Source organism: Asparagus officinalis, chromosome 7, assembly GCF_001876935.1.
Source record: "Asparagus officinalis chromosome 7, Aspof.V1, whole genome shotgun sequence".
In the NCBI taxonomy this organism is placed as follows: domain Eukaryota; kingdom Viridiplantae; phylum Streptophyta; class Magnoliopsida; order Asparagales; family Asparagaceae; genus Asparagus; species Asparagus officinalis.
Window position 1 is genome coordinate 11758130 of NC_033800.1, and position 16100 is coordinate 11774229.

General features: G+C 38.9%; 1 protein-coding gene across 2 annotated transcripts; it reads left to right on the plus strand.

The window, feature by feature from the left end:
- On the plus strand, positions 467–14884 carry LOC109848530 (clathrin heavy chain 1-like). 2 transcript variants are annotated; one of them, XM_020418069.1, is made up of 31 exons: positions 467–762; positions 1080–1284; positions 1804–1892; positions 2035–2113; positions 2235–2362; positions 4431–4529; positions 4644–4752; positions 5280–5359; positions 5452–5679; positions 5772–5837; positions 6305–6421; positions 6830–7027; positions 7141–7257; positions 7391–7450; positions 7662–7748; positions 7921–8004; positions 8084–8218; positions 8304–8366; positions 8441–8545; positions 8625–8737; positions 8886–9138; positions 9286–9422; positions 9506–9784; positions 9908–10910; positions 11038–11523; positions 11725–11895; positions 11994–12026; positions 12167–12319; positions 13183–13305; positions 13441–13551; positions 14356–14884. In XM_020418069.1, the coding sequence occupies exons 1-31, from the start codon at positions 718–720 to the stop codon at positions 14521–14523; spliced, it is 5124 nt and encodes a 1707-aa protein (XP_020273658.1). In that variant the 5' UTR covers positions 467–717; the 3' UTR covers positions 14524–14884. The 2 variants fall into 2 exon arrangements, with proteins under 2 accessions (XP_020273658.1, XP_020273659.1); XM_020418070.1 differs by lacking the exon at positions 11994–12026 and having other exon boundaries at positions 12122–12319.

The window sequence follows — 16100 nt, forward strand, 5'->3', positions numbered from 1 at the left end:
AAATAAAATAATTTGACACACTTTCAATTCATTTTGAACGCTTGACAACATCCACTAAATAAGTAGCGAACCTTATTCAAGAATGACCAGCGTATGGTGCGATCTACGGACTAATTTTGAAGACTTGTTACGGTACATAAATAAACTGACTTTGCACAGAAAGCTTGTTACGAGTCGGACCACCACCAATTATTTTCAGTGGGATTTTTTTTTTAATTGGAACGTTTAGCGGGGTGATTTGAAACAAACGAAAATATAATAATGTAACATTTAGGTTCATTGATATTGATAACACGACCGCATCACTCTAGTCCGTAAGAGAATATCATCCGTTGGATCAACGAGCAATCTGAGATCTCTCCCGATCACATCAATTCTCGTTACCACGGCATTATTATAATAAAAAGAATTCCAGGTCACCTCTCATTAGTCGCCAACAAAACTCGATGATGTTCTACGCGTAAAATGTAAAAAAAAAAAAAAAGAAATCAGTAAACAAATACTGAAACGAAAAAAGACCCACTCCGCTTCCCATTTCTTAAATACAATATAAATTTCCCTTCAGATCCGCTTCTTCTTCGATCTCTCTCTCTCTCTTTTCTCATTCGATTGAGGGCTCGGAAGGGTTCCACTCAGATCTAAAGGAATCTTTGTCCGACTCTCTGGAACCCTGATTTCTTCGTCCAAACCCTAACTCGGAGCTCCGATCCAGTCGCCATGGCTGCGGCCAGTGCTCCGATCGCTATGAAGGAAGCCCTGACGGTGAGTTCTCTTCCACTTTTTGACGCTTTGATTTCATTTCTGCTGAATAGAGGGAATTAGGGCTCAGAATGGTTGAAGAGCGCGGATCTTGGGAATTCACCGGTTGATTTGTGGGATACGTGTCGGATCTCTTCAGATCTACTGATGAAGCTCGTGATTCCATTTGGTTTTATCGTGATCTAGGGGTTTTTTTTAGTTTTACGCTCGCTCACTGTAATTCTAGTATCGGCTTTAGCTTGGAAATGTTGAAATGCGCCAAAATTGATTGTTTTTTGCTATGTTTGTACGTCTAAATGACTACTTTTGATTTGTTTCAGCTTCCGACTGTTGGGATCAACCAACAATTCATCACTTTTACTCACGTAACCATGGAATCTGATAAATATATTTGCGTGAGGGAGACATCTCCACAGAACAGCGTAGTTATTATCGATATGGGCATGCCGAATCAGCCGTTGAGAAGGCCAATTACTGCTGACTCAGCTTTGATGAATCCCAACAGCAGAATTCTTGCTCTTAAAGGTTCCTTTCGCTTCTTTCATATTTTATTATTCTTCTTTACTATTCTGTTGCATTATCTGTTTTTCTAGTAATTGGATTATAGATTTTGCAATATAACATTTTGACATGACGAAGAATATATTTATTGTGCTCGTGGATTAATGCAATTACCCATACTGAAACAATCAGCTCCAAATTTTTCGAGTACATTTCTTAGGCTAGGAGAGTTCTTGAGGTTTATTTGTCAATTAGATGACCTTACAGTAGTCTTCACTGTTTGCTGATGTGCCTTCGAAGTTTTGCCATAATTCACCCTTCATGGGTTTCCCATGAAGTTGCAGCACATCATTTCAAAATCAAGCCTTGAATCCTGGTCCCCATTTCGATTTGATCAGGATTTAATAATGCATGATTGAGTTGACACATGATTGTATACACAGGACACAATTTTGTTATTTCATTGCCTTCTCAGTATGCCATAACATGTTCCTGCATATACCGTGCTCTATTTATTTATAAATTTATTTTATTCATATGTAGCCCAAATACCCGGAACTACCCAGGATCATCTCCAGATATTCAATATTGAGTTGAAGACCAAAATTAAATCACATCAGATGCCCGAACAGGTAATATTATGACTGGATATGCCCATCTATCAACGTGCTTATCAACGCCAATGATTGGTGTCAGCCTTTTGTTTTTGTTTCATTTTCTACTTTAAGAGCCTGAGCTGTTGTTTTTTTTAATTTTAATTTCTGAACTGCACAGGTTGTTTTTTGGAAATGGATCACTCCTAAAATGCTGGGATTGGTCACTCAGTCATCAGTATACCACTGGTCTATAGAAGGTAATGATTACTTTTGTCATTTTAGAGTTGTATTGCTTATCCTTCTCCAGGTAACCTATCAAGTTGTTTAACATCTGATATATGTATCATTTTCTGCTAAACTCTTGTGGTACAAATTCAGGTGATTCTGAGCCTGTGAAGATGTTTGATAGAACAGCTAATTTGGCAAATAATCAGATTATTAATTACCGATGTGACCCATCTGAAAAGTGGCTAGTTCTGATTGGAATTGCACCTGGTGCTCCTGAGGTATGTGAATTATACTTCAATGTCGTATTATCTCAAAACTTAGGATAGGTCTTATGATACAATAGTCTGTATTATTTAATTATGCAAGTCTTATGGCCAGTGTACCACCACTACCCACCAAAATAAAGAAGCAAAAGAGAAATCCGGACAAAATAATCAATTCTTATTTTATTGAGCATTGGTTTATCATATTTTTTGGCATAGTATGGAATTTAACTCCCTCCCCCCCACCCCTCTTACATATGCACATGCAGACTTGAAACACATCAGGTTACTGTGATTCAGATAGCACTAGAATTTAACGCATCAAACATTTTAGCGAACATTCATACACCTAATTAGAGTTTAGCGGACACAGGATACTACCCTCTTGAACTACCAAAACTGTTGCTGCTTCTGCATTGCAAGCTACAGTATTGGGCTTTGGCTATTACCAGCCTAAACGCATGAGTTTTTTGCAGTTGGGTAATGCCACCAATCTATATGCCTCATTCAGCTCTATGCTTATTAGGCCTTTGTTCTTTATAGAAGTGGTTTAGCAGTGCATGCACAGATAGGTGATCCTTGAAATATTATGCATAGGGTGGGAAGCCTGGTGGACACTAGACGGTCCCTTTGGTGCAAATCCACAGCTGAAGATTTTATGATGTACCATCTGAAATGAAAATATTAGAAGTAAATTCATCAATTCCACTGCCATCATCAACTGTAGCATCATCACCACCAACAATCTCACCTTCATCCGAGGAGTTGGTGGTGGGATCTGTTGCATGAGATGAGAGATAGGATTTGTGTAGGCAACCACAACAAGTTTGCAAGGTTCTTCCCTGCTTATTGTTATCTAGGATCAGATGACCTACTAATTTTTTTCTTTACAAGTACGCTAATTCTAGTACAAAAAAGTAAATAAATAACCTATCTGCTCTTCCTGGTGCTCTCACTCGCTTCGAAGAGCAGGTTAATAGGTGAAGGAGGGTATGGGATTGATTCTATTCCTGTGGAACAACATTAAATTTTAATGAGACAAAGGAAATTTTGGCTGAAAGCATGCATATTTTAAGTTTTACATGGAGGTAGGACATCAGTGCCCTACCTCCATGTAATCTGGATTGATACTCAGATTCATCTAAGAAAAGGATACATCCCACTCGTCAAAATAGCCCCTTCCACTTTAGGAGATGTCCGCTACTGACAAAAATTTGTCTGATATCAGTCACTTATCGCACTCTCCACCCATCCCAAATTTAAATGTAAAAAAAGCTTGATGTGGACGAGAGGGGCATATTCTTTCTGAATCCGCCTGCATGGCATCATTTAGGAGGAAAATCGAAGACAGGGCTTATGCTTCTTCATAGAAATTGCTTCAATCAGGTGGTTCGTTGTTTCTACTTCATCCTATCCTGAGATACAATGTTTGGCTGAGTGTCCATTTTGGTTGGCTCCAATTTAAAGTGACATTTGTTCCACCTTGAGGCTAGAAGCATTGAGAGTGTGATGGAAGAGTGAATGCCTGTGATATGTCATGTTATCCTCTCTTTTGGTGATGACATTTGAGAACAATCTTGATCTTGTACTGATTGCCTGTATAATATCAACCAATCATGATGTGATTCTTCTAGATATTTCTTAACATTTGTAGAATAGCTGAGGTGACCTGTGTTATATGGGCCTCGAAGCCTACAGGTCCCAAAACTTTTGAAATAACTGTTTGACACAAAAATTTGAAGTCCAAGGAATGAGCAATTAATATCAACATATGTCGACCTTGGATATTGTGTAGTTAAGCGCTAACTTCTAACTATGCTGAAGTTTTAAAGCGAAAGTATCAATATGTTGATCTTGGACAATGTTTAGTTAAGTGCCAACTTCTAACTATTCTGAAGTCTTAAAGTGAAAAATGTTCTTCGAGCATTAACCAAAGTACATTCTTTTGGCTTTATATTTCAGTAAAAATGATTCCGGTGTCATGTGAACATTCCCTTTGTTTCTATTCTTCACTTTTTACTGGTCTTTGAATGTTCATCCTTTGTATTATTTCTTATTTCCCCACCCTCCTTGCTTTATGTAGAGACCACAGCTGGTTAAAGGAAACATGCAGCTTTTTTCTGTTGATCAGCAGCGTAGCCAGGCGCTAGAAGCACATGCTGCCTCATTTGCATCAATTAAGGTGAGGACACATTATCCATCTTCAACTTCGACAACCTGATGCATACATTGTTTTTCTTTTATCTTCGTTCTGCCATTATTTATGTTTATATTTCATATTTATTGCTTTTTACAGGTTGCTGGAAATGATAAGGATTCTATTCTTATTTGCTTTGCTTCAAAGACTACCAATGCTGGACAGGTTACGTCAAAATTGCACGTGATTGAGCTTGGTGCCCAGCCAGGTACCCCTTTTATATCCTTGTACATATTATCTCAAAATAGTTCACAATTCCTTAATCATCCGTTTCATGCTATAAACTTTTCATCTTGTGTTTCAAAATTGATAGATCTGAAAAGCATTGTGGCGGGATCTTTTATCTTTTTTGGTTTATTTTATCTGTCGGATAGTCCCTTTGATGTTTAAAGTTATATACTTGATTAGATGCACAAATGGAATCTATAAGGGGGAAAGAAAAACTGGAAGATGCATGATTGAGACTGGTTTGTAAATTTACATACTGTTATAAGCACACATAGCACGTTCTTATTCCATAGACACCAGCTTGACAACATAAATGCCTGGTTTCATGCGAGATTGGAAATGTAATCAACATTTTTACCCAACCATTTTGTGTAGTTTTGTTCTTAGAGTGCTTGCCCTCTCTTAACGTGCTTGCCCTCTCTTTATGGAGAAGTCCAATGATGCTTTTGTTAATAAAACTTTGTTTCTCATTTTTGAGTGTTCCTCAAGAGCTATTTATCTTTACAGGTAAACCGGGCTTTTCAAAGAAACAAGCAGATCTGTTTTTTCCACCTGATTTTGCTGATGACTTCCCTGTAGCAATGCAGGTAACACATTTAGCAGACTATGTTTTTACTTGATATGGAAATGAAGTAGTGTTACATTCTCAAAGTGTTGATCCTATAGATTTATTCGGCAGATCTCTCACAAATATGGCTTGATATATGTTATCACAAAACTTGGTCTCCTATTTGTCTATGATCTGGAGACTGCTACAGCAGTCTACAGAAATCGGATTAGTCCGGATCCTATATTTCTGACAGCAGAAGCTTCGTCTATTGGTGGTTTTTATGCCATTAACAGAAGAGGGCAGGTTCTGCTTGCAACTGTTAATGAGGCAACTATTGTGCCTTTTGTCAGCGGTCAGGTAATTTTTCCTTTCTTGTTTCAATATTCATTTGTCTGCCACTACATGGGATAAATTTCTCATTGGGGATCATCTCCTGCTAACTGTCATAGCTGAACAATTTGGAGCTTGCCGTTAACCTTGCCAAACGAGGAAATCTTCCGGGAGCGGAGAATCTGGTCAGTGCTCATTATCCTCGGTTCTGAATAGCCAGAGTTATGGAATTGTTAAATTTCTCTTCCTTTTCTTAAGATAAGCAACTGCAAATTCTATGAGTAAATTCAGAGGTACCCCTCTGATGGTCTCATGCTTTTGTAATCTTTGAGACTTATCACCTTTTCATATATTCAGCATTTTATTTAAAGGTTGCTACAGCTGGTTTAGATGTTTTCTTACCCAGTCCACTTTTCATGCTCATCGATAATTTACAATAGCAATCTTATGATTTGTTATTTGTATTTAATATTTATTCATTCGTTGATACTTTGTAAGAGCCTGTCACATTTACTTGCACAATGCCGTTTCACATTGACAAGCTAAGATATTTTCCAAGTTAATACTGATATTTTAATCGTTAGATGGGCACCCACTTGCTTCCTGTAATATTTATTTGATTTTCTTGTTCATCGTCTTTTTTGCATTTTAGGTTGTCCAAAGGTTCCAAGAACTCTTTTCACAGACAAAGTATAAGGAGGCTGCTGAGCTTGCTGCTGAATCTCCACAAGGCATTCTAAGGACTCCTGAGACCGTTGCCAAATTTCAGGTTTTTGTCTCATTGCCACCCTGCTTGCTATTCTTTTAAGGTTGCAACAGTTTTTCCCCTTCGACTCCAAGTTTAGCTAATTTTCTCTTTTCTTCCTATTTTCACCTTACTTAAGATGTTTTAGTACTGTGCACTGTTTTAAACAGTGTTTTTGAAAACGCCAGGGGAGTGTAAGCCCATACTGGTACTCCTATGCTCCTAGATCCACATAGGGAGCTTCATTGTAGTGGAGTGGCTTACATGGATCACTTAGGGGTTGTCCATCTAGACCAATTTTTTTTACACTTGGCCTACATGTGTTATGGAGACTGTAAAAAGTACTGGATATTTCTTGTAATTCTTTGTTGAAGACAAACTATTCTTGCATGTTTTCAATTTCTTTTTCCTTTCTGTTCTGGAATAATGCAGAGTGTTCCTGTACAAGCTGGGCAAACGCCACCACTATTGCAATACTTTGGGACACTGTTGACAAAGGGAAAACTCAATGCATTTGAATCTTTGGAGTTATCTCGTCTGGTGGTGAATCAGAATAAGAAGAATCTTTTGGAAAATTGGCTGGCTGAGGATAAGCTTGAGTGTAGTGAAGAACTAGGTGATCTAGTAAAGGTAAGAATTGAACTTTCCTCTACTATACTTTTAGTTGAATGCCTTGATGATAAAATTATTTCTCTTCTGGCATTGCTGTCATTTCTCATTCGTTTTCTCCCTCTATGCTATAGACGGTTGACAATGACCTCGCTCTGAAAATATACATAAAAGCAAGAGCTACGCCGAAAGTTGTTGCTGCTTTTGCTGAAAGAAGGGAGTTTGACAAGATTCTTATATACTCGAAGCAGGTGACTGTCATAACCAGATAATGTCAAGATGACTTTTTTTATTGTACTTGTCGTAGAAAAATTATACCTACTATATGAATATTTTATAATTGATGCTGGACTCATGGTGGATTGGTTTCATTATTTGGTACAGGTTGGATACACACCAGATTATCTTTTCCTTCTCCAAACCATTCTGAGATCAGACCCTCAGGTATTTTAATTTCAATTTTTGTTACTAAATGCACAATTCTTGCATATTACTAGCACATTCATATCCTATTGCTAAAACTTTTAATTTTTTGAATAACTTAATCTACAAGTTTCCTTTGTTAAGGCACTCTCCCAGAGAGGGAAATGCTACGTGTTCTGTTTGTTTTCCTTTTCTACATGGCTTTAGTCTCAATACAAATATTTTTTGGCAGGGTGCAGTGAATTTTGCTCTTATGATGTCGCAAATGGAGGGAGGTTGTCCAGTTGATTACAATACTATCACAGACCTCTTTCTTCAGGTTTAACTGCTTCCATCATTTTCATTTATATCTTATGTAATCTTTAGTTGGACACCATTATGCTCCTAATTGCAGATTTTTATTGCATAAGTTCTGATAATGTCTGCTCACTCCCTAGACTTGCATATTGCAGCTGTAGTGATGTATTATGTATATGGTGTTTGTACTGCAGAGAAACTTGATCCGGGAAGCAACAGCATTTCTGTTGGACGTCTTGAAGCCTAATTTGCCAGAACATGCTTTCCTTCAAACAAAGGTGAGATGTCCATGAAATATGAATTTCCTATAATATTCATCTTGGCCATGATTGAACTTATTTCTGTGGACTGCAACAGGTGTTGGAGATCAATCTTGTGACGTACCCAAATGTTGCAGATGCTATATTAGCTAACGGAATGTTCAGTCACTATGACCGTCCTAGGATAGGTCAGCTATGTGAAAAGGCTGGCTTGTATATTCGTGCTCTTCAGGTTGAACTTTCATCCCCATCTGTGAACTAAATTTTTGCCCTTTATTTTGGAGACATATGGGAATAACACCATGTCATCACTGCAGCATTATTCAGAATTGCCTGATATTAAGCGTGTTATTGTGAATACTCATGCAATTGAGCCACAGGTTCGTTGTTGCTGTCCACATCAATCGGCATTTTTCTTGTTTGCGGAATTAAATTTGATTAATTTTGTTTCTAGGCTCTTGTGGAGTTTTTTGGGACTCTGTCAAAGGAGTGGGCTCTAGAGTGCATGAAAGACCTCTTGCTTGTAAATCTAAGAGGAAACCTTCAGATAATCGTGCAGGTAACTTCATGTACTTCATTTCGTTTTTTCCATTCCTTAAGTCTATGCATTAGAAGTTCTTAATGGATATGTCTTGCAGACTGCCAAAGAGTATTCTGAGCAGTTGGGTGTTGATGCTTGCATCAAACTCTTTGAGCAATTTAAGTCCTACGAAGGCCTTTACTTCTTTCTTGGATCGTATCTCAGCTCCAGGTAATTTTTATCACCCGCCAACTATAGATGATTGAACCCGAATGCAGTGGGACTTTGTCACCCGCGTCAGGTCTACGGCCGTAATTTTTGGTTCATTTTTTGAACTGGCAAAGACAATGATATACCTATGTTTCTTTATTCGTAACAGTGAGGATCCAGATATACATTTCAAGTATATTGAGGCAGCAGCTAAAACTGGGCAGATTAAAGAAGTTGAACGGGTAACTAGAGAATCAAATTTCTATGATGCAGAGAAGACAAAGAATTTCCTTATGGAAGCCAAGCTTCCAGATGCACGCCCCCTTATTAATGTCTGTGATCGTTTCGGTTTTGTTCCTGATTTGACCCACTATTTATACAGAAACAACATGCTTCGATATATTGAAGGCTATGTTCAGAAGGTACATCTGTCTTCAAAGATAAATCAGCCTCGTATACCTTAGCTCTGATGGTTATTTCGCTTGAGGGTGAAACCACATCTAAGATGTTTTTGATAGAATATTCAAGAGTGCTAAAATTACCAGAATTGGTTGTATGTCTTTTGATAGGTAAACCCAAGCAATGCTCCTTTGGTGGTTGGCCAGCTGCTAGATGACGAGTGTCCTGAAGATTTTATCAGAGGTCTTATTCTTTCAGTCCGTTCTCTCCTCCCTGTAGAGCCCCTTGTCGATGAATGCGAGAAGAGGTTTGTAACACAGCACTTTACCTGTTCCATAATGCTTTCTCTGGGGTATATATCATTCTCACTATCTGCCTTGATTACTGCAGGAATCGTCTTCGGTTGCTCACACAATTTCTGGAACATCTTGTGAGTGAAGGAAGCCAAGATGTACATGTTCACAATGCATTGGGAAAAATTATCATCGACAGCAATAACAATCCAGAGCATTTTCTCACCACCAACCCATACTACGATTCACGTGTTGTGGGTAAATATTGTGAGAAGCGGGATCCAACCCTCGCAGTTGTTGCTTACAGACGAGGGCAATGTGATGATGAACTTATTAATGTTACGAACAAGAACTCTCTTTTCAAATTGCAGGCCAGGTATGCATCCTATAACAATATGGCCTAGAGTTTCTCTTCTGTGCTTCCTCTGTTTTATGGTTTCTCGCCAACTTTTAATCTTTTGCTCTTTGTTACAATTATAGTTTATCTTTCAAATTTCAGATATGTTGTGGAGAGGATGGATTCTGATCTCTGGGAGAAAGTGCTTCTTCCTGACAATGAGTATAGAAGACAGCTTATTGATCAAGTTGTTTCTACTGCTTTACCTGAAAGCAAGAGCCCTGAACAAGTATCTGCAGCTGTTAAAGCATTCATGACTGCTGATCTTCCTCATGAATTGATTGAACTGCTTGAGAAGATCGTGCTCCAAAATTCTGCCTTTAGTGGAAATTTCAACCTGCAAAATCTGCTGATATTAACTGCCATCAAAGCAGATGCATCGAGGGTTATGGATTACATCAATAGATTGGATAACTTTGATGGACCTGCTGTTGGAGAAGTTGCTGTTGAAGCACAACTGTATGAGGAAGCCTTCGCTATCTTTAAGAAGTTCAATTTGAATGTCCAAGCAGTCAATGTTCTTCTGGATAACATTCAGAACATAGATCGGGCGGTGGAGTTTGCTTTCCGTGTTGAAGAAGAAGCAGTTTGGAGTCAGGTGGCGAAGGCCCAGCTGCGGGAAGGGCTAGTTAGTGATGCAATTGAGTCTTTTATTCGTGCAGATGACACAACCCATTTCTTAGAAGTTATTCAGGCTGCTGAAAATGCTGATGTGTACCATGACTTGGTTAAATACTTATTGATGGTCAGGCAGAAAACTAAAGAGCCAAAGGTGGATAGTGAACTCATATATGCATATGCTAAGATTGATAGGTTGAGTGAAATAGAGGAATTCATCCTTATGCCAAATGTTGCTAATCTCCAAAATGTTGGTGATCGTCTGTATGATGAAGCCCTATATGAAGCTGCAAAGATCATATTTGCATTCATTTCAAACTGGGCCAAACTGGCTGTTACACTTGTTAAATTGAAACAGTTCCAAGGCGCAGTTGATGCAGCTCGCAAAGCAAACAGTTCAAAGACATGGAAGGAGGTCTGCTTTGCTTGTGTGGATGCTGAAGAGTTCCGGTTGGCCCAAATCTGTGGTCTCAATATTATAGTACAGGTGATCTTTCTCGCCTGCATCCCTTTCATTATGTTTCTTCTAGTTTTAATCATTGTTGGTTCTCATTCAGGACCTTAATATTGCATATTTATAGCTTAGTAGCTTTAACCTCATGTCAATGTTGCAGGTGGATGACTTGGAAGAAGTTAGTGATTATTACCAGAACAGAGGATGTTTCAATGAACTGATCTCTCTTATGGAGAGTGGCCTTGGATTGGAGCGGGCTCACATGGGTATTTTCACGGAGTTAGGAGTCTTATATGCCAGATACCGTCCTGAGAAACTTATGGAGCACATCAAGCTGTTCTCAACGCGTCTTAACATTCCTAAACTTATCCGTGCTTGTGATGAACAACAGCACTGGAAGGAGCTTACATATCTGTATATACAGTATGATGAATTTGACAATGCTGCTACCACTATCATGAACCACTCTCCAGATGCGTGGGATCACATGCAGTTCAAAGATGTTGCTGTCAAAGTGGCAAATGTTGAGCTTTATTACAAGGCAGTGCACTTCTACTTGCAGGAGCATCCTGATCTGATAAATGACATGCTTAATGTTCTTGCTCTTCGTGTGGATCATACACGTGTTGTGGACATCATGCGGAAGGTTTGTATCTATATTTCAGTGAAATTATACATTACTAATTTGAAGCACGTTTCCTATCCTATTTCAATTCAGAGTTATATTATCAAATGATTTTTTGTAGTGCTTTTGAAAATTCTTTTTTTTTGTGGTAGATTTATTTACAATCACAAGCTAAATATTTCATGCTAACCCATTTGTATTCGCCCTTTCTCCTGTAACCAGGCTGGTCACTTGCATCTTGTGAAGCCATATATGGTTGCGGTACAGAGCAATAATGTATCTGCTGTGAATGAAGCTTTGAATGAAATCTATGTTGAAGAAGAGGATTATGAAAGGCTAAGGGAATCCATTGATTTGCATGATAACTTTGATCAGATAGGCCTCGCTCAGAAGGTAAATACGTGGAAGCTATTTTTTTAAAATAGCGAATCTATAGCTTGCTAAGTACAAACAGGAAATTTGTATGGTAATTTTTTCTTGTGTGCAAGCAGATTGAAAAGCATGAGCTTCTTGAAATGAGACGGGTTGCTGCGTATATTTATATTTCTTGTGTGCAAGCAGATTGAAAAGCATGAGCTTCTTGAAATGAGACGGGTTGCTGCGTATATTTATAAGAAAGCTGGAAGATGGAAACAGTCCGCATGAGCTTCTTGAAATGAGACGGGTTGCTGCGTATATTTATAAGAAAGCTGGAAGATGGAAACAGTCCATTGCTCTATCCAAAAAGGACAAAATGTACAAAGATGCTATGGAGACGTGCTCTCAATCTGGTGAAAGGGAGCACTCTGAGGAGTTGCTTGTTTATTTCATTGAACAGGTAATTTATTTTAACTTGTTATTTATCATCTTCCTTATGACATGAAAACTTCACATATTTCATCTGCATGATATTTCTACATTCTCTTCAATATCTTGGCCTGCTATTCCTTTTCCATGGAATTTACTGCAAGCAGAATAAAAAACACGGTTATTGCCTTATTGATGTTAATGCAGTTGATTGCTTAATCTAGTGAGTCCTAGAAAAGCTTCCTTAATGAAGCAATTCCTAGCTGCCAGCTTATCATTTTATTCTTATTATTTCTCCAATATCCCCTCCCTTGATATGGTCACCTTCCACTGTGTGATGCCAATTTGGTTTTGTTTTAAATAAATTTTTTGGTTTCCACTCTGCCCATTTTGTACATACACATATGTTTGCTCTCCTGCTAGAAAGAGGCTTGCTATAACCACTATTTTCTTGCATAATTATTTTGAATTTTCAAGTACTGAATCATTTTCTGTTATGCATTTCTTTTCTTTGTTCTTTCTTTTCTTTTGTTCTTGCTGTTCTCTTAAAATCAATTTCCAAATGCATGAGCTCCACATGACGAGAAAACATCGGTGGATATTTTGCCATGAATCTGATTTTTTATTAAGACAGCCCTTAGCAGTGGACATGTATCCTTTAAGCAGTGTTGTTTGAAGTTTTTTAGTACTGGGAAAGAAAGCTATAAATTCTCTGCTGATAAAGAATACTTAACCAACAACGTTTTGATTTTTTGTCTATGCAAAACCTAGCTGACCGTAAGGACCTTGCAATATTCTTGGTTAGCGGGTTTGGCTAGGATCATTATCCCACCATCTGAATCCTTTATCCTGCATGCATTGCTTGAAAGATATCTGATGATTTTTTTATTGCAGGGAAAGAAAGAATGTTTTGCTTCATGTCTCTTCATCTGTTATGACTTGATCCGACCCGATGTTGCTCTAGAGCTTGCCTGGACGAACAATATGCTTGACTTTACTTTCCCATACCTTCTACAGGTTAGATAATCACATTTTAATTCTGTGCTTTCCTTTGACAATTAATTTCTCATCTTTCAAATTTTTTAGTTCAATTCGTCATAATGACAAGCGCTTATTCTCACAACTGAGTTATGTGGCAACTTGTGATTGCAGTTAATTCGAGAATACACGAGCAAGGTGGACGAGTTAATGAAAGATAAGCTTGAAGCCGTGAATGAAAACAAAGCCAAGGAGAAGGAAGAGAAAGACATGGTCGCTCAACAGGTAAATATTGATTAACTTCTTTTATGTTCCATAGTTGCTTTTTGGGCAGACCTACTTGCGGATAGACCTCTTGATTATCACCCCATGGTTCTAATTCACTGTTTTAAAAAACCTCCGCCTAGTCCGCTTAGACGTACGCCTAGGCCTAGGCGGTACCTAGGCCGTCTAACTAGCGTCTAGCTCCTAGGCGGTATTTAGGCTGCCCACCTAGATATTACGAACGTTTAGGTGAGCATTGTCTGCTTACGTGGATTGCACCTTGTAAGCCTTGATTGTGATTTTATGTGTCGTAGCATACACGTCCTCCAAACTCCATTAACCTCCAAATATGAACACCTCCACTACCTCCTCCGACCTTCAGCAAAACCTCATCGACCACCACTTAAATGAAGAAAGAAAAAAAACGCCCAAAAACCGCTTAGACGAGAAAAAAAACGCCAAAAACCGCTTACGCGCCCGCTTAGGCGACTAAGCGTTGGGCGCGTCCGACACCTAGAAGCGCCCAACGTTTAATGTAACATTGTTCTATTGTCTCAGGTAGATCTCCTTAACGAAAAATGGACTCCCTCAGGAGGTCTTTTTGTCAAAAAACAATTTTTCCCCGGAGTGAAAAATTGATTCCCCCAGGAGGTCTTTTTGTAAGAAAACAGTTTTCTCCCTCTCTGAGGGTAAAAGAGTCAGAAAGTTTTACCCTAGGGGTCTGTCCACAGTTGATTGATAGTACAAAGGATCTATACACAACTAACCCTTACTTTTTTGGTTTTCTGTACTTGATGTCTCATGTAAATTGTGCATTTTATGCAGAACATGTATGCCCAATTGCTACCTCTTGCATTACCAGCACCACCGATGCCCGGAATGGGAGGAGGAATGGGCGGCCCCTTTAGTGGGCCACCAGCACCACCACCGATGGGTGGCATGGGCATGCCTCCTATGCCTCCCTTTGGCATGCCTCCCATGGGATCGTATTGAATATGATTTTGGCTAATATCAATTTGCGGATTTTGTTTGTACTGATTGGGGCAGCTCAATGAAGGACCGGCCAATTGAGAAAGAGAAAAGGAATAAGTCACTTGTGTAATTTTATCGGTTGTGTATCTCCTTAATTTTCCGTCTGTAGCTAGAAATTTTTTTTTTCTCTCACTGCCGTTGAGGCGGAGATTGAGGACATTGATGGCTACTGATTTTGGTGTAATGAAAGTAGGGTTGTTGCGGTTAAATTTGTACGGTAATGACTGGGATCCATTTGTATATGCTCTGCCTGATACGCTGATTGTACTGTTCTCCATTCATATTCTTGGGTGTTATATATTGGCTTTTCATTATTTGTATGGAAGTTTGTTTTCCCTTTGTGCGCGCGTCTTCTCTTTGTGCTTTCTCTTTGATGGATTATTCTAATTATCACTTAATCGACTGGTTTTGAGCAGCATTTTGTAGGCGATCGGAGTTTGCTGCTTGATCAACTAGATCTGTTTACTATAGAAGTTAACGTACTGTCTCCACTTCCTTATTTCACCATGGCAATTAGTGGATCCGCTCCGTCATCGCGATAGAGAAATCAAGCTTAAACTTTGCGTTGAGTAAATATACTATTGACTTGTTTATTTTAATGAGTGTCGATTTTGGTTCAGCTCTGATTCATTATGTCTCCGCTATCACTATACTAGTGGACAAATTTTCAAAACCAACCCTTTTAGCATTTTATTTGTAAAAAACGACCTATTTTGAAAATAATTACAAAAACCGACCTGTTTTCAGCCCAGCGCTGAAAACAGGTCGGTTTTTGTAAAAAAAGTCTCCGAAACATCACGGGAGTTCAACTCCCGTGAAGTTTATCGAGAAATTAAACTTCACGGGAGTTGAACTCCCGTGAAGCTTAATTTTGCTTAAAACTCCACGGGAGTTCAACTCCCGTGGAGTTACAGTCGAAAATTTGCCAGAGATCGAGTCTCTGGAAATTTGGCACTGCAACTTCACGGGATTTCAACTCCCGTGAAGTTGCAGGTCACCCAGCGTGCACAGCTTCTGTGCAGGTTTTGTATATTTACCTGTAAATCATATATATGTCAATTTATTTGCAAACAACAATATATACATGATTCCACAATGAATTATAACTCATATATATGCCAATTTATTTGCAAACAACAATATATACATGATTCAACCATGAATTAAACACACACGATTATGTATATGAACAACAATTTATCTTCAAAAGTTCAGTATTTGAAAATTCAGGAAAGTTACAAAATTTATCAAAATAAGTTCATATACAACCCAATATAGCTCCCCTCCTTCCTCTCCCTCTCTTCCCCCTCCCCCTCGCTCTTCCCCGCCCCCTGGGTTCCTGCTGATGAGCCTCAACTATCTGAGTATCAGGCTGTGTATGAAGCTGCGAAGTGCCGGCTCCATCGGCATGCGAAGTGCCGGCGTCATCGGCATGCGAAGTGCCGGCGTCATCGGCATGCGAAGTGCCGGCTCCATCGGCATGCGAAGTGCCGGCGTCATCGGCATGCGAAGTGCCGGCGTCATCGGCATGCGAAGTG